This window comes from Parasteatoda tepidariorum, chromosome 8 (genome assembly GCF_982258835.1).
Source record: "Parasteatoda tepidariorum strain Cologne lab strain chromosome 8, Ptep-v5.0, whole genome shotgun sequence".
In the NCBI taxonomy this organism is placed as follows: Eukaryota; Metazoa; Arthropoda; class Arachnida; order Araneae; family Theridiidae; genus Parasteatoda; species Parasteatoda tepidariorum.
Window position 1 is genome coordinate 25,126,720 of NC_141762.1, and position 22,222 is coordinate 25,148,941.

At 32.3% G+C, this 22,222-nt stretch overlaps 1 protein-coding gene across 6 annotated transcripts in view; it reads left to right on the forward strand.

The window, feature by feature from the left end:
- The first annotated feature begins 1,908 nt into the window (after positions 1-1,908).
- The window catches only part of LOC107450713 (uncharacterized), an 89,828-nt gene continuing 69,514 nt past the window's right edge, over positions 1,909-22,222 (forward strand). For 2 of the 6 annotated variants that reach the window (XM_043040697.3, XM_087150023.1), the window contains exons 1-3: positions 1,919-2,029; positions 13,417-13,466; positions 20,556-20,709. In XM_043040697.3, the coding sequence (XP_042896631.3) occupies positions 13,438-13,466; positions 20,556-20,709 (183 nt within the window). In that variant the 5' untranslated portion in view covers positions 1,919-2,029; positions 13,417-13,437. Of the gene's footprint in view, positions 2,030-3,036; positions 3,213-13,416; positions 13,467-20,555; positions 20,710-22,222 lie in introns of all 6 variants that reach the window. The other 4 variants (XM_087150019.1, XM_087150020.1, XM_087150018.1 and 1 more) reach the window with 4 other exon arrangements.

Consider the following 22,222-nt stretch of genomic DNA (forward strand, 5'->3'; position numbering starts at 1 on the left):
TGTAAAGTGGCGCTGTTGTCAACGTCGGCGAGATAGCTCTGAGGATATCTTACCAATGATCGGTACAATACCCACTGCCGTTTAGTAAATATATGTGTGTGAAAACGAAAAAATTTATAAACTTGTTCCTTTTATATTACTGTATTTATATGTATATTATTTTATTATAAAAATTGTGAAACGTTATGTATTTAACAGTAAAGAAGATTCAAATATGTATTAGTGATAACGCGTTATTTAAACTTAATACAAAATACATATAATTAAATTAAAATAACTTTTCAGATTTATTTCTATTTTTAAGCTTATACAACACTTTTTAATAAATAAAACTATTTATACAGTAAGACTTAAAAGTTTATGAGCAATAAATGAAAAAACCCAATTTCCCCCGGGTTTTTTCAAAGCCTGAAAAACAATAAAATATTTAATTAGAAAAGCTTTGACCAATATTTTCTAATCACAATCTTAGAAACTTATAAGTTTTAGCTGGTGCACTCTTATCCAAATTATACTTCAGTTTTTAAAGTTATTTTAAAGATAAAAAAAAAGTGAACAGCTTTAATATTTTGTATATTAACACATTTTGATATTATTTTTGACATATAAATTTCCCTTTTTTATCTATAAATTTTTATTATTATTTTCAGCAAACAAAAAATTCTTTAAAGAAGTTATAATAAACATAAAAATTTCTTTGATTTTGAGCCTTTAGTGTCTAGTTTAATTTTCCTTTAGTATACTCTTGTTACATAAGAAACACATATCATACTTTATACATAACACATACCTTACTTGATATCCAACACATTTAAAAAAAAAAAAATTGTAGTAGCAACGAATTACAATCACTGTTGTACCATAAACTAAATCTTATATATTAAGAACTTTTATTTAGAGAATTATATTACAAGGCTGGATTAAATTTAGGTAAATAGAATATCATTGTTTTCAGAAATTGAAAAGTTTAACTTATTTCTTTTTTTAAAATTGTTTAATATTTCCATATTGCTTATTTTACTTTTAGACATAATTTTAAAATCTATATAACCTTTTACTACAATTCACTTACATGAATATTTTGATAAATTATGTACACTTATATCATTTTGAAGGGGTACGCTTACAGATCTACCTCCCCGTGGTGTACCCTGGTAACGTCTTTTGACGGCTAAGAGATCTGTAGTTTCCAGCATGTCTTCCCTTTGCTCCCGCCCCTCGAGGGCGGGTTTTGCTTTTTCTTTTTCATGGCAATGTTTTTGCTTTTTCATGTCAATTACCTCTGCCATTTGAAATAAATAAATATCATTGTGAGCACAATTTTGAATGTTTTAAAACGAATTAACTGTTAATAAGCACACGGGATTAACGTTGACAGACTTAATTTTTATGAAAAGTATCTATACACTCATAACTACAATGCTATGAACCTTGTTCCCACAATAAATTACATTAGAAATATTTCATCTTATAAAAAATTATTTTCGAACTTAGTGAATTTATTTAATAAAAACTATATAGATCGTAAAACATAACATTTAACATCCCAGCCAACAAGTAAACGATTCTGAACAAACAACTTTGACAATGAATTTACGTCATTAATTAGAATTTATTCCGATAATAATATTTAAAATTAGCGAAAAGTTAAAAACTACTAACTTAATTATAATTCAAAACCAGCTACATATGATCTTTTATAATAGAATGTTCTTTTGGTAATGTAGGCTTAACCCAGGGTACAGTATTAATAGAAATTATACAAGTAAATAGAAGATGAATAAACTTTGCTTACTTAAATTAAATCAGTAAGGTCACTTTTGACGACAATATTATGTTTTTAGTAGGAGATATAACACGCTGAACACATACAAATACAAATCGTAAAGCGTGACGTCAGAGCTGAAGATCACGTGACAAGCGTTCATATCGCTTAACTTTGTTGATAAAAATATTAAGTTCGCTTCACCTTCCAATCCCGTTCAATATCGTTTTCACGGAATTTTATTTTTTACTTTCACTAATGTGAGTAAGTATAAAGAAATTTTACTCATTTTTATCTTTCTAACAAATATTTTGAACTTTGGAACTAAAATATATTTAATATAGAATGTTTTAAGAAAAATACTTTTAAAGTTTCATTGACGGAATTCATTCAATAACTTGCTCACAGTATCTATATTCCTCCGCTTTCAAAATATTGATAGGAACGGCCACGGTATAGATCGATGTTTCTGTGCTACTTGGGTAATTTGTAACTTCAGTAGTAAACAAGTCTTTTAATAGTTCAAGGTTAGGAAATAGAATTAAACAGAATGTAGTAAGAATAGCATTACAACCGATTTTTATTTTCTAGAATCTTTGTTGTAATAGCGATTAAACAATTTCGCAATTGTAAACAGAAATTTCAGCTATTCAAATTTTCCATTATTTACATTTAATCTTCCATAAGAGATTCATCGACAGCAATGCAATGTGCAATGTTTCAAAGTTGTGTTTAGTTTAATTTCTATTCTACCCATATGTATAGTTTGATTCCAGCCACGCTTTTGAGGAATTAAAGTAATTTTTTAATTGTGACATAAAACAAAATTCATGTAGCCAGTTAATTTTTGAATGTTAAAAATTTCATTGCATCTTACTACCATGTAAATTAATCATTTCCTATTCCTAATAGTTTCCGAATATCAAAATAGTAGCGTAAAGTTTAATTAAATGGGTGACCGCTGGAATTTTTCAGCAATCCAAAGAAAGTCTAAAATTCAAAAACTAATCAAACTATTAACTAAGCTTACTTGCTTATTTACTTGAGAAACGAAAAGCTTTTATATTCACTAATCTTAATTTTGGAATACAAGTAATGTAAAAATTGTTCTCTATTCCCCCACTTGAGTTTTTAAAATTGCAATAAAATAAATATTGTCTGTTACAATCGAATCTCTCTGCTTTAGCTGCAATTGTTTTTACTGAACAAAAATAGGTAAAATTACGAATTCACCAAAGTTGTATTCCAAAACTTTTTATTTTAAATTTCAGCAAAGTACAGAAGCTAAAGATTCCGAGTAACCGCCAAATATATATTTACCCTTAGTTAGACTGAGTTTACTTGAAATTGTCTCGTCTGATAAATTAAACTGTTTTTCTTGAGCAACATTGAAGTGAAAGCAATTATTTTGGAGGTGCTGAACACAAAGCTTTTCTATATTGTACAGGTGAGATTAAAATAAACTTCTCAAGTGAAGTTTAATGATAAGAGTTTAAAATGTGTTTTCAATTTAAAATTTCTGATTTGACATTTCTCAAAGAGCCCTATAATAGAGTAAGTACGGTTTTCGAGATTTAAGTAATGCTTGTATTATAATTTTTCGAAATTTCTCTTGCAAAATGGTTCAGTATAGAATTGTAGAATGAATAAAAAGGCCATATTTAAAAACAATCAAATTGAATAACCGTAATAAATGGCTTCCCTATAAGCCTAACAAATAGTATAGATTGTGAATGATCACAGCGCCCTCTTTCGGTTAAGCAAAAACTTCTAACAAACTATGAGAACAAGGTTGCTTCAAAGAACTGATTTTTCGTTCCTATAGTATTACATCAGTGGAATTCAAAATGACCCATATAACATTAGTGATATTTGGCCAATAGGGGAGAGTGGGGTCAATTGTAACAGCGTACGATGGTAACAGAGCAAAAATTTCGAGTGTCGGGTTCTAGATTTGGTTCCTAGGTGACGCACAAGGTGTATTTAATAAATCTACATTTACAACCCTGCTGGCAACCACTTTTATGTACTTTTGAAAGAATTACATCACAAAAGATATTTTCACGCTACGTAAGTACTTTTTTTGGTATTAGAATATTATATTGTAACAAAGTAATTTTGTTTAAACAAGTAAAAACTTTTAACCGAATATGTAAGTGGACACCTTAATCAACATAAAAAAAAAGAATAGTTTTGTTAATTAACTAGCATTGTTTTTAACAAATGAAGCTGAAATGGCGTCTTGGGGACGATTGTAACAATAAGTAAAGGAACGATTGTAACAGCTGAAAATAAATAATCTTATGTTTACAAAGCATTACTTAACTCTTTAAGAGCCACCAATAGTTTACTATATCATTTATATTATCTTGCATGTGCATTATTTTATTTGTCACCTCTCACAGCATAAATTAAAATTTTTAACCCCTTAAAGTTAAAAGTTTAACCCTTTAGGTCTCTGCTCATTGTTATTTTTACTCCTAAAATATCTATCCTGAAATATCCTATATATTATTTTTACTCCTAAAATACTATTTTGATCAATAAAAAATATATCATAACTATGATAATATGTATAATTAACTATGTTTTAGTTGAATTTATGAACTGTTACAATTGACCCCGTAAGTTGGGACAATTGTAAGTTGGGACAAGTGCACGACTGTCAAAAACTGTTAATAACTAATATAATAACATTTAAAATAGGGTATTTATTTTTTCTCTAGTAGAGGATAGTCTACTTTACTCGTCTGTCAATTAATACTAATAATATATTGGATTTTTGTTAGTTAAAAATAGTTAAGTAAAAAATGTTACAATTGACCCCACTCTCCCCTACTGTTAACTTAATCTTGGAACAACATGTGCAACAATCCCTTACAGCGGGCATTCGAACATGGGTAAGTGATGAAAAGCAAAGGGAAGTCTCATGCTTTAAACGTGATATTTTGACCCTGTGAATTAGATTGTGATAGCGTAATGGAAATCAGTCTATCTGGGATAACCACGGATGCTCTACAAGGAAACATATCTTCATAGGCTTAGGTTCAGCCAAAGTTTCTCAGACAAATGTACTTTTGGCAAAATAAGGGCTATTTCTTACAAGATAACGTAGAAGTGTGAACAAAAAATTCTGAAACGTCTGTATCGAGTGTGAGGCCCGAGTCGATAGTGGTAGTCGGCCGTTCTGCTCCTACTTCGAACTTCACACTCGTTCTGACATCTCTGAACTTTTCAAATTACTCTTCTGCACAGTTCATAGACTAGTAAGGTCTGGAATTGCCAAGAAGTCTGGGATCTGGACTTTGACTTCGTGACCTGAAACTCTCTGAGGAGTCCCAGCTCTTATAAGCTACGAATTTCCAAGCACGTATGAACTATTCCAATCAAATTTTATTAACCAAGAGTTTAAATGTTTGATGGTCCCGCAGTGGACTGATCGATAAGACACAGTTCCCAGCAGATCACCGAAGTCAAGCATCACTGGCAGCGGTCAGTGTGCGGGTGGGTGACCACTTGGATCAGTCTACGTAGGGACCGAGGGTGTGCGGTATTGGTCCTCGTTAAACTGTGCTACCGTAAAGTGCTCGACTTCGCGCGCAGGTCGTCGGGCTACCGAAGCGGGGGTGCCATCCCCTCCGCAGAGGATCAAAATTGTGATGGCATGTCTTCGGATCATCCTCCGGGATGTTTCCCAGACCGTCGCCAATAGCCCATTGTGCAGCTCTAGTGCGACGTAAATTAACAACAACAACAACAAATTAACAACAACAAATGTTTGGTGACCTTGTGATTAAGGTTCTAGATCTTCAGGCCTGTACCCTGAAGTCTGGGAAGAACCTCACCTCGAGGAACTAATAGTATAAAATTATTTTTTGTAAATATTCTAGTTTTAATGAAGCCTAGGTAATACAATTCTTTCAGATTAAAGAATTTAGAATTACTGGTACTTAGATTAGTACAAACAGTAGTTGCAAAAGATTACGTTACCTCAGTCAAAATTTAGCTACTGTTGTGTTTACAATGTGCACACTTGCTGTCTCAGTATTGCTGAATGGCCTGTTGACTTCTGACAAGGGAGATCCAAGTAGCGTCATGCTTATCTGCTTAACTCTAATTGGTTTTACTTATGAATTTAGTTTATTAATGCAGTATGTTCAGGCAATTATAATGACTGTACGAATAAATCGCTGTATGCTATAGTCTAACATTTAATGATTTTTGCCTTTGAAGGGTGGATCTCCTTAAAAGGTGCGTCTTAAATCAAATGGATAATTAGTAATAAGTTTACACTTGGACAAAGTGATTTAATCATTTAAAATTGAAAATACAATCAATAGTGTTTATAATTGAAAAAGACTTAATAAAAACTCTTTTTCTCCAGCAACTTAGATTTAAATTTCACAATCATTACAAAGTTTTGTACAAAAAAAAATTACTACGAAATCATAGATTAACATGTTACTTAAATGCAAAATATTTATTTGTCTGGATAAACGTACTTAAATAACAAAATTTACAATAATTTAAAATTACAATAAAGTTTTTAAAACTGATGAAAAGTTTTAATTTTACATCAGAGCTTGTTGGGTTGTAAAAAAATTTTTTTTCATAGGTAGTTGTAAATTTAAATATCCACTTTTAGATTATGCCTGGTTATATGCAATATCATTTTATCAATAATCGAACCCCTTTTTTTTCATCTGTACTTAAACAAGCTGTCATTTCATCATTTTTCAAACCAACTCTCTTTTCATGAATACTTAAATCCATCATACTGTTTCGGTACTCTACCCGACTGTCTTCTTATTGCTATTACCATAATTTGATCGATACTCGAACCCACTATCATTTGAAGAGAACTAAAACTTTCCATGTTTTAATTCGTTCTCGATCCCACACTCTCTTGATCAACATCAAAAACCACCATCTTTTTCTCATAAATGAATATGGTAATTGCTTTATTTACGTCGCACTAAAGCTGCAGAATGGGCCATCGAAGACTGTCCTGAGGATGACTCGAAGACTTTCCATCAATATTTTGTTCTTCTGAAAAGGAGATGGCACCTCCGCTTTGGTTGCCGGACGATTTGTGCGCGAAATCGAGCACTTTAAGGCAGAACAGTTTAATGAGGACTGATTACTCGCCCCCTCGGTCTTTATGTTGGCTCATCGAAGTGATCACATGCCTGCTTACTGATCGCAGTCAGTGAGGCTTGACATGGGTGTTCTACTGGGTACCGTCTTTACGATCAGTCCACTGCTTGACTTACAGAACTTGAATCGACCTTCTCTTTACCTTTGGTCCCGCAGTGGGCTGATCATTAAGACACGGTTCCCAGCAGATCACCGAAGTCAAGCATCACTGGCTGCGGTAAGTGTGCGGGTGGGTGACCCACTTGGATCAGTCTGTGTAGGGACCGAGGGTGTGCGGTATTGGTCCTTGTTAAACTGTGCTACCGTAAAGTGCTCGACATCGCGTGCAGGTCGTTGGGCTACCGAAGCAAGGGTGCCATCCCCTCTGCAGAGGATCAAAACTGTGATGGCATGTCTTCGGATCATCCTCAGGGATGTTTCCTAGACCATCGCCAATAACCCAGTGTGCAGCTCTAGTGCGACGTAAATGAACTACAACAACAACAACTTTAATTTGCTCAAACCGACTTTCTTTTTTTATCGGTACTGGAAACCTGAACCCTCTAGAATTTGATCAATTTCCGAATCACTTTTTTTAATGCTTGAACCCACAGCTTTTTTTGTCTTGCTTTCGAACCCATCATCATTAGAGCATTTTGCAGACTTTTAATCATCTTTCGAGAACACTGTTAGTTTATAGTTACTCGAATCCTCTATTTCATTGGTACATAAACCACACATCTTCTTACCAGTTCTCGAACCCACAATCATATCATCAATATTCAAGCCAACTTTTTTTAAATCGGAACTCGAGCATCGAACCACCAATCTTTTAATTGGTTTTTGAATTGACTCGCATTTTTTCTTACTCGAACCCACTGTCATTTGATGAGTACCCTATCCCTGTCTCTTTTTTATTTATAATCAAAAGTACTCTGATTTAAGGAGTTTTCTCGAATGCCCTCACTTTTGAACAATACTCTATCTCTCTTTTGGCAGATACTCTATTTGAACGGTTTTCGAACAAGTTTTCCTTTCTTCAATACTTGAACCTACTATCATTTTGTTTATACTCGATTCCTCGGTCATCTGAATAGTTTTCGAACTAATTCTTTTTTAATTTGTACTCGCAACCAATATCTTTTAATTAATTATCCATATTGCTACACAAACCCATTATCTTTTTATTGGTATTCGGACCCGCTGTCATTTAACCAGTACTAAAACCCTCTATTTTTGCACTGGTTCTCGGTCTCACTCTCTTGATCAATTCTTAGAACCACCATCTTTTACTCAGAACTCAAACTGACGTTTCCTTTACGGGTACTCAAACCACCTCTCTTTTTATTGGTACTCGAACCAACTATCAATTGATTAACTAAAAATCTCACAAATTTTTATGAGTACTGGAACCCATTGCGTTTGATCAATTTCTGAATCACATTTTTTTAATGCTTGAACCCACTCCCTTGCTACGCGAACCCGTTATCATTTGATCAATATTGACAGATACGCTATTTCGACCTTTTTCTTCAATACTCGAAAACACTTTATTTATGCTGGATTTGGCAGTCATTTTAAGTTTTTAAATCCACTCTCTTTTGATAAATACTCCTAATCTATAGTCCCGCTGTGGACTGATCGTTAAGACGCGGTTCCCAGCAGATCACCGAAGTCAAGCATCACTGGCTGCGGTCAGTGTGCGGGTGGGTGACCACTTGGATCAGTCTACGTAGGGACCGAGGGTGTGCGGTATTGGTCCTCGTTAAACTGTGCTACCGTAAAGTGCTCGACTTCGCGCGCAGGTCGTCGGGCTACCGAAGCGGGGGTGCCATCCCCTCCGCAGAGGATCAAAATTGTGATGGCATGTCTTCGGATCATCCTCCGGGATGTTTCCCAGACCGTCGCCAATAGCCCATTGTGCAGCTCTAGTGCGACGTAAATTAACAACAACAACAACAAATTAACAACAACAAATGTTTGGTGACCTTGTGATTAAGGTTCTAGATCTTCAGGCCTGTACCCTGAAGTCTGGGAAGAACCTCACCTCTAGGAACTAATAGTATAAAATTATTTTTTGTAAATATTCTAGTTTTAATGAAGCCTAGGTAATACAATTCTTTCAGATTAAAGAATTTAGAATTACTGGTACTTAGATTAGTACAAACAGTAGTTGCAAAAGATTACGTTACCTCAGTCAAAATTTAGCTACTGTTGTGTTTACAATGTGCACACTTGCTGTCTCAGTATTGCTGAATGGCCTGTTGACTTCTGACAAGGGAGATCCAAGTAGCGTCATGCTTATCTGCTTAACTCTAATTGGTTTTACTTATGAATTTAGTTTATTAATGCAGTATGTTCAGGCAATTATAATGACTGTACGAATAAATCGCTGTATGCTATAGTCTAACATTTAATGATTTTTGCCTTTGAAGGGTGGATCTCCTTAAAAGGTGCGTCTTAAATCAAATGGATAATTAGTACTAAGTTTACACTTGGACAAAGTGATTTAATCATTTAAAATTGAAAATACAATCAATAGTGTTTATAATTGAAAAAGACTTAATAAAAACTCTTTTTCTCCAGCAACTTAGATTTAAATTTCACAATCATTACAAAGTTTTGTACAAAAAAAAATTACTACGAAATCATAGATTAACATGTTACTTAAATGCAAAATATTTATTTGTCTGGATAAACGTACTTAAATAACAAAATTTACAATAATTTAAAATTACAATAAAGTTTTTAAAACTGATGAAAAGTTTTAATTTTACATCAGAGCTTGTTGGGTTGTAAAAAAATTTTTTTTCATGGGTAGTTGTAAATTTAAATATCCACTTTTAGATTATGCCTGGTTATATGCAATATCATTTTATCAATAATCGAACCCCTTTTTTTTCATCTGTACTTAAACAAGCTGTCATTTCATCATTTTTCAAACCAACTCTCTTTTCATGAGTACTTAAATCCATCATACTGTTTCGGTACTCTACCCGACTCTCTTCTTATTGCTATTACCATAATTTGCACCAAGCACGTATGAACTATTCCAATCAAATTTTATTAACCAAGAGTTTAAATGTTTGATGGTCCCGCTGTGGACTGATCGTTAAGACGCGGTTCCCAGCAGATCACCGAAGTCAAGCATCACTGGCTGCGGTCAGTGTGCGGGTGGGTGGCTACTTGGATCAGTCTACGTAGGGACCGAGGGTGTGCGGTATTGGTCCTCGTTAAACTGTTCGCGTGCAGGTCATCGGGCTACCGAAGCGGGGGTGCCATTCCCTCTACAGATGATCAAAATTGTGATGACATGTCTTCGGATCATCCTCAGTGATGTTTCCCAGACCGCCGCCAATAGCCCATTGTGCAGCGATCTAGTGCGACGTAAATGAACTACAACAACAACCTAACTTATATCTTTTGATACTTGAATTTTCTATTTTTTATTGATACTCGAATCCCATAACTTTTTATTAGAGCTCGAACCCGCTATCATTTGATCACCAAAACCTCCATAATAGGTTCCTCCCACTCTCTCAATACTCAAAACCACCATCTTTTTTTCAGAACTCGAACTGACTTTCCTTCTCTCGGTATTTAATTTTTTCTTCTCAAACACACTATTATTTGATCAGTAATTGAACCCGCTTTTATCTGAACACTTTCCAAACCAACTCTTTTCTTGATATATACTTGAACCCGCAAGCATTTGAATAGTTTTGGAACCCACTATCTTATAATCATTACTTTGCACAATATATTTTGATGAATACTCAAAGCCAATATTTTTTATTAGAACTCGAAATTGTTTTTTTTTTTTGTACTTGAATCTGCTGTTATTTAAACAATTTTCGAACCCACTCTTTTTTTAATCATATTAGTACCTACAATTGTTTGATCAATACTCACACCCGCCATTTTATTGGTACTCAAACCCATTATATTATTATTAAAAATCGAACCGGCTATCAATTGATCAGTACAAAAAACCTCCACCTTTTATTTAGTTCTCGATCCCACTCTACTTTATCAATACTCAAAACCACACTCTTTTTCTCAGAATTTGAATCGATTTCCTTTTTATCTGTACTCAAAATGATTCTGTTTTTATAGATACTCGAATCCTTTATCATTTGATTAATAATTGGTTGCTGTTGTTGTTGTTGTTGTTAATTTACGTCGCACTGGAGCTTCACAATGGGCTATTGGCGACGGTCTGGGAAACATCCCGGAGGATGATCCGAAGACATGCCATCACAATTTTGATCCTCTGCGGAGGGGATGGCACCCCCACTTCGGTAGCCCGACGACCTGCGCGCGAAGTCGGGCACTTTACGGTAGCATAGTTTAACGAGGACCAATTCCGCACACCCTCGGTCCCTACGCAGACTGATCCAAGTGGTCACCCACCCGCACACTGACCGTAGCCAGTGATGCTTGACTTCGGTGATCTGCTGGGAACCGTGTCTTAACGATCAGTCCACTGCGGGACTAATAATTGGAACCCACTAGTTTTGATCGGTTCTGGAACCCACTAGCATTTGATCAATTTCCGTACTATATTTTTTTAATGCTGGAACTAACAATTTTTCTTGATTCTCGAACCCGTCATTATTCGAGCATTTTATTCGAACACACTCACTTTGGATCAATTCTCGAATCCACTATCACTTAAACACTTTTCTAACCCACTCTCTTTCGCTTAATACTCAAACCCACTACCTTTTTTATCAATTATTAAGCCAGTTATCATTTTAACAGTTTTCAAACCCACTCTCTTTTGTACAATGCACGAACTGACTATCTTTTTAAAGGTACTACAACTCGCAATAATTTAATAAATACTCGATTCTACTATAATTTGATTATTACTCGAATCCACTAAATTTTATCACTACCTTTGAAGAACTGGAAAATCTTGGAGGTTTAGTGGACGCAACATCAAGAAGGTTTTGTACTGTGTATATTAAAATAAAAAATTAATAAATTGCAAAAATTACCATTTGAATGACAACATTTTCTGAATGTTAGATTGTGAGTTACTTCAAATACTTGAAGCACTTAATTGATTCGCAAGATAAATTATATTTTATAATAAATCATTTATTTTATTTTTGTTTTATAACAGACAACTCTATTTTTACTTTGTCTCTGAATGTTCAACTGCATAGCCTTGTATTTTTCCAACCTAATTCCAAGGAAAATCCTATATCTAGCTTTGGGATAAAATAGTCTTCGTTGAGGACTTTTTAATGGATTGAAAGGAAAACCACGAATACCTCCCCCAGTTACCGTGACTGCAAAAAGGGATTCTTATCTACTGTACCCTTATTACTGGGGAAATTTTACGTCTGCATTGTGGTCGGTACGAGCCGGGAGCAGACTTTGTCTTAACCAATCGTCAATGTAATTTGAGCCTGAGTCTCCTCATTGGAAGGTGAGAGCTCTATCCTCTGAACGTCGGTGACTTAAAATCATTCTTTTTAACTGAAAAAAAACGAAGACTTTAAGCAAAATAAATAAAAAAATTCCAAAAGAAAGTACCTGAACTGGAGACCACAGTTTTGTAGGGCGCATGCGGATACGTCCCGGTGGGCCAGTCCATCCCCCATATCGTTGCACGATCTTTTTAATTTTTTCACAACATTGTTGTTTAAAACTGAATGTACAAATTCAGAGGGACACTAAAATCACATCAGCTGGCAAGTAGTGAAGAGCGGGGCAAGTTTTGAAGAACCCTAAATTCAATATGTAAATATTCGTTTCAAATGACATTCTTGTGCTCAGCATGTTTTAAAAAGTGAAAACTATAAAACCTTACAGGGGACGTCCACAAATGATGTTACGCTTGGAAGGGGGTTCCGAGAAGTGTGACTTTCCACATTTTGGTTAAAATTTAAAATTTTATAATCAACAGATCAAATATTTTTTATTTATTTGCTGTCACATTTTTCTTTCCTTTTCATCAAAAGAAGCAAACATTTAGTCATCTTTATTGTTATTCTCACAAATGTCATTGCAAATGTAGGTCAAATCTAAAAGTAAAATTTGAAACATGAATTTTTTCTGACCTGTAAGCATATGTTTGTATAATATGGCGTGACAAAGGGGTGTATGGTGAAATGTGACACTTTGCGACAAAGGGGAAGAGTAAAGTAAAAAAAAAAAATACTGCGTGGCATTATTTGGTGACGTTCTCTTAGAAACAATAATATTCCTAATGTAACTGAAATGTGGCCTTTAATGTTTTATTAATGATTAAAAACATTAAGATTTAAGAAGAAAAAAGTTGATTAGATTTTTTCATATTAAATATTTTTTTATAGAGAAAAGACTAGAAAAAGTCAGACAATGAAAGAAAACTTATTTTACAGAAATAAAAAGCAACAAGTATTTTTCTAAACTGTCAAGAATATTTGCTTTTAATCACTACTTTATTGCTCTATAAATATTTGCTTTATTGCTATACAACTGTATTACTTTTGGTTAATTACTTCTTTAATCGATTTAAGGATATATTCTTTTCACATTTGATGAAAATACTAAGTATTGGAATGGACAGGTAAGTCAAGGAGTTTTGTAACTATGAAATAATACAGAGTGTTACTTTTTTAATTAATAGTTTGTTAAGAAAACATTTTTTAATGAAAGGCTTTAATAAAAGTGTTTCTGAGTGATCTGTTATTCAGATCTATTTGTATTAAAATTATAAACAAATGAATTAATACAGAGTGTTACTTTTTTAACTAATAGTTTGCCAAGAAATTTTTTTTTAATGAAAGGCTTCAATAAAAGTGTTTCTGAGTGATTTGTTATTCCGATCTCTTTGTATTAAAATTATAAACAAATGAATTAATACAGAGTGTTACTTTTTTAATTAATAGTTTGCCAAGAAATTTTTTTTTAATGAAAGGCTTCAATAAAAGTGTTTCTGAGTTATTTGTTATTCAGATCTATTTGTATTAAAATTATAAACAAATGAATTAATACAGAGTGTTACTTTTTTAATTAATAGGTTGTTAAGAAATTTTTTTTAATGAAAGGCTTCAATAAAAGTGTTTCTGAGTGATTTGTTATTCCGATCTCATTGTATTAAAATTATAAACAAATGAATTAATACAGAGTGTTACTTTTTTAATTAATAGTTTGCCAAGAAATTTTTTTTTAATGAAAGGCTTCAATAAAAGTGTTTCTGAGTTATTTGTTATTCAGATCTATTTGTATTAAAATTATAAACAAATGAATTAATACAGAGTGTTACTTTTTTAATTAATAGTTTGCCATGAAATTTTTTTTTAATGAAAGGCTTCAATAAAAGTGTTTCTGAGTTATTTGTTATTCCGATCTATTTGTATTAAAATTATAAACAAATGAATTAATACAGAGTGTTACTTTTTTAATTAATAGTTTGCCAAGAAATTTTTTTTTAATGAAAGGCTTCAATAAAAGTGTTTCTGAGTTATTTGTTATTCCGATCTATTTGTATTAAAATTATAAACAAATGAATTAATACAGAGTGTTACTTTTTTAATTAATAGTTTGCCAAGAAATTTTTTTTTAATGAAAGGCTTCAATAAAAGTGTTTCTGAATTATTTGTTATTCCGATCTATTTGTATTAAAATTATAAACAAATGAATTAATACAGAGTGTTACTTTTTTAATTAATAGTTTGCCAAGAAATTTTTTTTTAATGAAAGGCTTCAATAAAAGTGTTTCTGAGTTATTTGTTATTCCGATCTATTTGTATTAAAATTATAAACAAATGAATTAATACAGAGTGTTACTTTTTTAATTAATAGTTTGCCAAGAAATTTTTTTTAATGAAAGGCTTCAATAAAAGTGTTTCTGAGTTATTTGTTATTCCGATCTATTTGTATTAAAATTATAAACAAATGAATTAATACAGAGTGTTACTTTTTTAATTAATAGTTTGCCAAGAAATTTTTTTTTAATGAAAGGCTTCAATAAAAGTGTTTCTGAGTTATTTGTTATTCAGATCTATTTGTATTAAAATTATAAACAAATGAATTTATACAGAGTGTTACTTTTTTAATTAATAGTTTGTTAAGAAAACATTTTTTAATGAAAGGCTTTAATGAAAGTGCTTCTGAGTGATTTGTTATTCAGATCTATTTGTATTAAAAATATAAACAAATGAAATAGTACAGAGTGCTGCTTTTTTAATTAATAGTTTGTTAAGAAAACATTTTTTAATAAAAGGATTTAATAAAAGTGTTTCTGAGGGATTTGTTATTCAGATCTATTTCTATTAAAATTATAAACAAATGAAAATTGTTTCTTAATGAAATATTCGTGTTATAAATGTAAACATGTATTATACAATGTAAACAAGTTTTATAATGATATGTAAACAAGTACTTATTCTTATCAATAGTTGTTAAAAAAATCTCTGATATTAGGGCAACACATCATTAAGCTTAACCTTAGAATTATGCACCAGCATTGAAAGTTATCTTATATACAAGCATACAACACACAAGTGTCTCATACATAGCATTATTAATTTATCAAATAAAGTTTGTTTACCTATCTCTAAGAAATGGAATTTCAGACATTACTAAATTTAATCATACTAAATTTGTTCCAAATAATTGTTCATATGCAAATTTAATCATTATCCATCATTCATTCTGTAAATTTTTGAATAATAATGTAACTAAATTCATTAATTTTAACTAATTGTTCTGACTAAAGTTTAAAATGACCACTGTTAATTGCACCTATTATATAATATTTGCGTTATATAATTACTACAGGAAAAACTTGAAGCCGATCTATTTTTCAATTTCAGAAGTAATTTATAAAAGCTAATAATTTTTTGTAATCAATTGCCTGTATTAAAGATTACAAGTAATCACGATAGTTAATAATCATATTTTCTTATTAGAAGCTGTTATTATAACTTGTAATCACAACAAAAAACTATAACACGTCATCAAGATTTATGTTTACAATAAGTAATCGGTATTATAATAATGATTATAAGTTATCAAAATTTGCTCATGATTATATTATGATTAAATATACATGATTAAAAATGTCAAACATTTAAACTTTTATTTCACAAGACTTACTCGACCGATTTCCTATTTATTGTATTTTTCCATGCAAAATTACAACCTTTAAAATGATGCAAGAAATTGTCGTGTATATCTTACACTTCAAACTTTTCTTTACTAATATAAAATAAAATAGTGAAATGTAATAAATAATTGTTAAAAAATAAATTTTGATTAGATAAATCTTTGGGTAAAAAAATTTTATAATTGTGTGCGAAATTTGTTTCATTCACTTAAAAGATATTGCAACTTTTGCATCTAAATCAATAACTATAGAAACTTATGTTTATTTTTTGCACCAAATTTTTCAAATTCAAACTCCTAAAATTGTCTTGAGTGATAAAATGCAGCACTTACTTCTTCCCATTTTTAAAAATTAGCGTTTAAAATGTAAAATTAATGCTTCTTCTAAAAAAATTCATTGGCCTTAGTTATTAAAAGAGATAACTGAAGAATATATAATTTAACTCCACATTCTGTAACTAAATTTCCACCAGTTAATTTAGTGTTTTTCACTGTCCCATTTAACCATCCTTTATCAGAAGAAATTTATCCACCAATAGAAAAATTGCTGTTTAAAGAACAAAACAATATGTTGAGAAAAATAAAATATATTTTAATGCCAAATTCATTCATATTGAATTTTCCCCTAATTATACTGTAATGAACGAAGATTTTAAATACCCCAATACTAGAAAACTTACCCCAGCTTCTTCTGATCTGCTCCATACATAAATTTTGAAAACATTTCCGATGTCAATTATAAAATAATAAAAAATATGTTCATAATAAAGAAAATACAGAAATAGTTCATGTATCAAAATTAAGAAGGTACCACCCACCTGTCAAACTGAAATTATGCCTTGAGTGAATAACAAATGTAATAATTTAAATAATATTATGGTTTAATAACAGAATTAATTATATTTTAGTATTTTAGACTAAATTTATATATGTATTATATATATATACACACACACACACACACACACACACACACATATATATATATATATATATATATATATATATATATATATATATATATATATATATATATATATATATATATATATATATATAAACTGCTGTTTGTAGAAAATGCAACACCATGAAAGAATAATCAGAATCAAATGAAATTTAATGCAGAAACGACTTGTACTGATACAAATAAATGATGAAATTTTCAAAACAAAAGAAACAAATTAAGCGTCCGAAATCAGTATTTGGTGCAGCCACCACGCGCTGCAATAAGTGCTGCTATACGACGTGGCATGGAGTCAAACAGATGCTGAATATCTGCTTGAGGAAGAGAATTCCATATCGCTTGTATGCGCAACCAAAGTTCGTCTTTGGAAACTGCAGGACGCGGATCACGAGTGAGACGCCGACCAACCATATCCCACACGTGCTCAATAGGCGACATATCCGGCGAATAAGCAGGCCAAGGAAGAAGTTGCATGCGTTGTGCTGAACAGAAGTCTCTAACAGTCCGCGCAACATGTGGGCGTGCATTATCCTGCTGAAAGATAGCTCCAGGGATGCCTTGAAGGAAAGGAACGACTTCGGGCTGTAGCACTTCACGGACGTATCTGTTGCTATTGAGATTACCCTCAATTCGTATCAAATTGGATCGTCCATGATACGAAATCGCACCCCAGACCATAACTCCGGGTGTTCGACCACTATGTCGTTCAATAATACACTCAGGAAGGCAGCGTTGACCGGCATAACGTCTAACACGAACACGGCCATCATGGGTCCACAAATTGAAGCGTGATTCATCTGAAAAGACAACTTGGTGCCAATCAGCTCGCCAGTCTCTGTGCTCAAGAGCCCACTGCCGACGCAGCCGTCGATGATCCGCCGTGAGGGGAATCCTGTATAATGGCACCCTTGCACGCAATCCACGGCGCAGCAGACGACGACGAATTGACGAAGCCGACAATTGTACACCTGTAGCAGTAGACCAATGTGCTGCCAGCTGCCTGGAGGAAGCTGTGCGATCATTCACCGCCATGCGGAGCAGGTGTCGATCATCGCGCTCTGACGTCACCTTCTGTCGTCCAGTGCCTGTTTTTCGAGTTGTTCGGTGCTCGTCGGTCCACTGCTTCCAAACTCGCGTCACTGTGGAACTGTTCCGCTGCATACGAGCTGCTATTGCGCGATAGGAAAATCCTCCTTCTCGAAGGCCGATTATCCTCCCTCGTTCAAACTCCGTAAGTTGCTTGAATTTCTTATTCCTCCGTCGTGGAGGCATACTCAGGTCTCACTAAACGTTTGCCACTAACAAATAATCATAGACTATTTTCAACGTCCCGCTACAGCACTTTATTTATACGCTTTCAGCATCAATTCAGAGGGCGCTGAGCGCGCCACGCACGCGCGATGGCTCTGAAACTTTATTAATTTGCATAATATCCTATAATTGACATTTGCTGCGAATTTCATTTGATTCTGATGATTCCTTCATGGTGTTGCATTTTCTACAAACAGCAGTTTATATATATATATATATATATATATATATATATATATATATATATATATATAGTTCAAATTGAAGATAAAACAAAGGAAAATTACAGAAATATGAAATAAAGGGGGGGGGGGAATAATGATGAAAAAAATAACAAACAACTGATTAAAAAAAAATTAAAAAAAAAAACAGGATGAAATTATTTAAAAAAAAACCGGAAAATAAAAGATATAATCTTTTCATCAGCCCACACGATTATATCCGCAAACAAAGAGTGCTTTCTGATATTGTATCAATATACCCAAAGTAAAATATATTAAAACAATAGCGTAAGGAGCACTCAAAAAATTTTTTTTTATAAAAACTACAACAAATAAAATAGAACACAATAAGTAAAAATAACACGTAAAAACAGAAAATAAAATAAAAGAAAAGAGAAAAAACAGTATAAAACAAAATCTATAACGCGAGTAGCGAAATCAGATGTACTTACATGAACGGGAAATTTTTCAAGAATGATTTAAAAATATTTTCGCAACAAGATTGCCAGATTACAAAATATGAAAACAAAAGCGCAAAGTGAGTGTAACTAGAGGAATTTAAAGTGCCATTCTTACTGCATTACTGAAGTGATTTGTTATGCTGTGCATTGATTTGTTAGTTACCAAGGATGGGCCCAAAATGGATGTGCGCAAGGTAATATTATACTGGATAATTTAAAAAGTTGACCATAAATAATTTTAGAAAATAAATATTTATGTCAGAAAAAATATAAAATAAAAAAGAGTATCATAAATTGCCTGTTTTGGAAATAATTTTGGCCACGGATTTGCCCAAAATGGATTTGCACATGGAAAAATTATATAAATTATCAAAGAAAAAAAAATTATAGTAGATAATTTTAACACGGATTTACCCGAAATGGATTTGCACATGGAAAAACTATATAAATTAACAAAGGAAATTTTTTAATAAAGGAATTTTTTAGTAAATAATTTTGACCACGGATTTGACCGAAATGAATTTGCACATGGAAAAATTATACAAATTAACAAAGAAATTATTTAGTAAATAGTTTTGCCAACGGGTTTACCCGAAATGGATTTGCACATGGGAAAATTATATAAATTAACAAAGAAAATGTTTAGTAAATATATCCACAAAAATATACGATTAATTCAATGATTTTGTATAAAGTTTTATTACTTTAGTTGCGTAGCCATTGTTTTTTTATCAAATTTTGAAAGAGTTTATCGATTTGTATTTTGGATAAATAAATATTTCTACATTCTTTTAATGCTGTTCATTTCATTAAAAGTGGTATTTAAATAGATGCTCCTAGAAACATTAGAATGAGCAATATATATATATATATATATATATATATATATATATATATATATATATATATATAGTATATAAAGCTTTTGAATGTTAGAGAATATAATGGGAGGGGTTGCTTTATTAATTTAAGAGAAATAATGCTTGATAGTATTTGGAACTCTTATAGATTTTCCTTTCACAAATGTAAAGCAATAAAATTATGCAATTTCTGGTTTTGAGTGCATAGTTCAAAATAACAGATTTGTCTATTTTTGAATATTTTTTTTACATTTAACTTCAACTAATGGCACTAAGCAAATTAAACTAATGTAAAACGATTTAACGTAAATTATGTAAAAACAGAGATATTTTATCAAAAATATGAACTAAGACATATGCATAATGTTAAACTACCTCTCGAAAAATGCTCATTGCAGAAATGTAAAGGGATAATTTTATCAGGGAAAAAATTAATTGAGAGCTTAAAATTTTATGTGCCTTATATCTCAAATTGTGATTAGAGTCACATATCTTACATGTTGTTGGATAAAGTAAATATCAACCATCTGTTAATTTGTGAAAGTTAAATAAGGACAAATATATATTTCTCTCCACCCATTCGACATTTAAGTTTGATCAAGAGGGAAAAGCTTCTTAAAGGGAAAAAATTGAGCTTTCTTGTACTTCCATATTGCGTCACCCAAATCTCTCATTTCGTTTTTTTTCCTTCTTTCTTTTTTATTTATTTGTTCATTCGTTTTTTTTTAGCTACGTTCCTATTAACATAGCTTATGACTTGTATGAATCCACTGAAGGTAGTAACCCTCACTTAACACCTATAGTTCTTCTTCACGGGCTTGCAGCGGACAGGAAAACATGGAGATATTTTGCACCAATCATTGCCGAAAAAACAAGGAGAAAGGTAAGAATAAGTTAATATTTTATTGAATCAATTGAATTAAACGAGTATTATTTTTTAAAAAAATATGTCGCATCATAGGAGCATTTTTCGTATCTCTCAAACTTGTTAATTTTGGAAGAAAATTCAATTCACATAGCGCCCATAATTAAAACTTCTATTTACAAGCAGCCCGTTTCACAAAGTATGCATGCAAAATTCAATGAAAATTAATTAATTACAGTTTTATCCAGAAATAAACGGCTTCCATAGTCATTACTAGATGGCGATCATCAGCAATCATTTCTCTACTGCTTGGTCCCCTAGAGCTACTACTTTGAATTCTTGCTCGTTTGGTTGTGAGGATTAAAGAAGGCTCTAATCACATCTATCTCAGAACTTAACAATAGCAGAAGCATGTGTGTAAAGTCTTCCAGCACATTTTACTTTCAACGATTGAACATACGATTTCCCGCTTCTAGATGGCGGAAAACAATAATGGACATTACATAGATGTGAGGATAGACGAAGACTTGGTCTACCATGATCCAATCGCATCTATCCCGTAAACTAACAATAGTAAAAGCATGATAAGCATCTATGTAAGATCTTCCAAGCATGAATAACTTTCAACGATTGAACATACGATTTCAAGCTTCTAGATGGCGGAAAGCAATACTGGACATTACATAGATGTGAGGATCGACGAAGACTTGGTCTACCATGATCCAATCGCTTCTCTACCGTAACCTAACAATAGTAAAAGCGTGATAAGCATCTACGTCAGATCTTCCAAGCATGAATTACTTTCAACGATTGAACATACGATTTCACGCTTCTAGATGGCGGAAAACACTAATGGACATTACATAGATGTGAGGATAGACGAAGACTTGGTCTACCATGATCCAATCGCATCTATCCCGTAACCTAACAATAGTAAAAGCATGATAAGCATCTACGTAAGATCTTCCAAGCATAAATTACTTTCAACGATTGAACATACGATTTCACGATTCTAGATGACGGAAAACAATAATGGACATTACATAGATGTAAGGATAGACGAAGACACTGTCTACCATGATCCAATCGCATCTATCCCGTAAACTAACAATAGTAAAAGCATGATAAGCATCTACGTAAGATCTTCCAAGCATGAATTACTTTCAACGATTGAACATACGATTTCATGCTTCTAGATGGCGGAAAACAATAATGGACATTACATACATGTGAGGATAGACGAAGACTTGGTCTACCATGATCCAATCGCATCTATCCCGTAACCTAACAATAGTAAAAGCATGATAAGCATCTATGTAAGATCTTCCAAGCATGAATTACTTTCAACGATTGAACATACGATTTCACTCTTCTAGATGGCGGAAAACAATAATGGACATTACATAGATGTGAGGATAGACGAAGACTTGGTCTACCATGATCCAATCGCATCCATCCCGTAACCTAATAGTAAAAGCATGATAAGCATCTATGTAAGATCTTCTAAGCATGAATTACTTTCAACGATTGA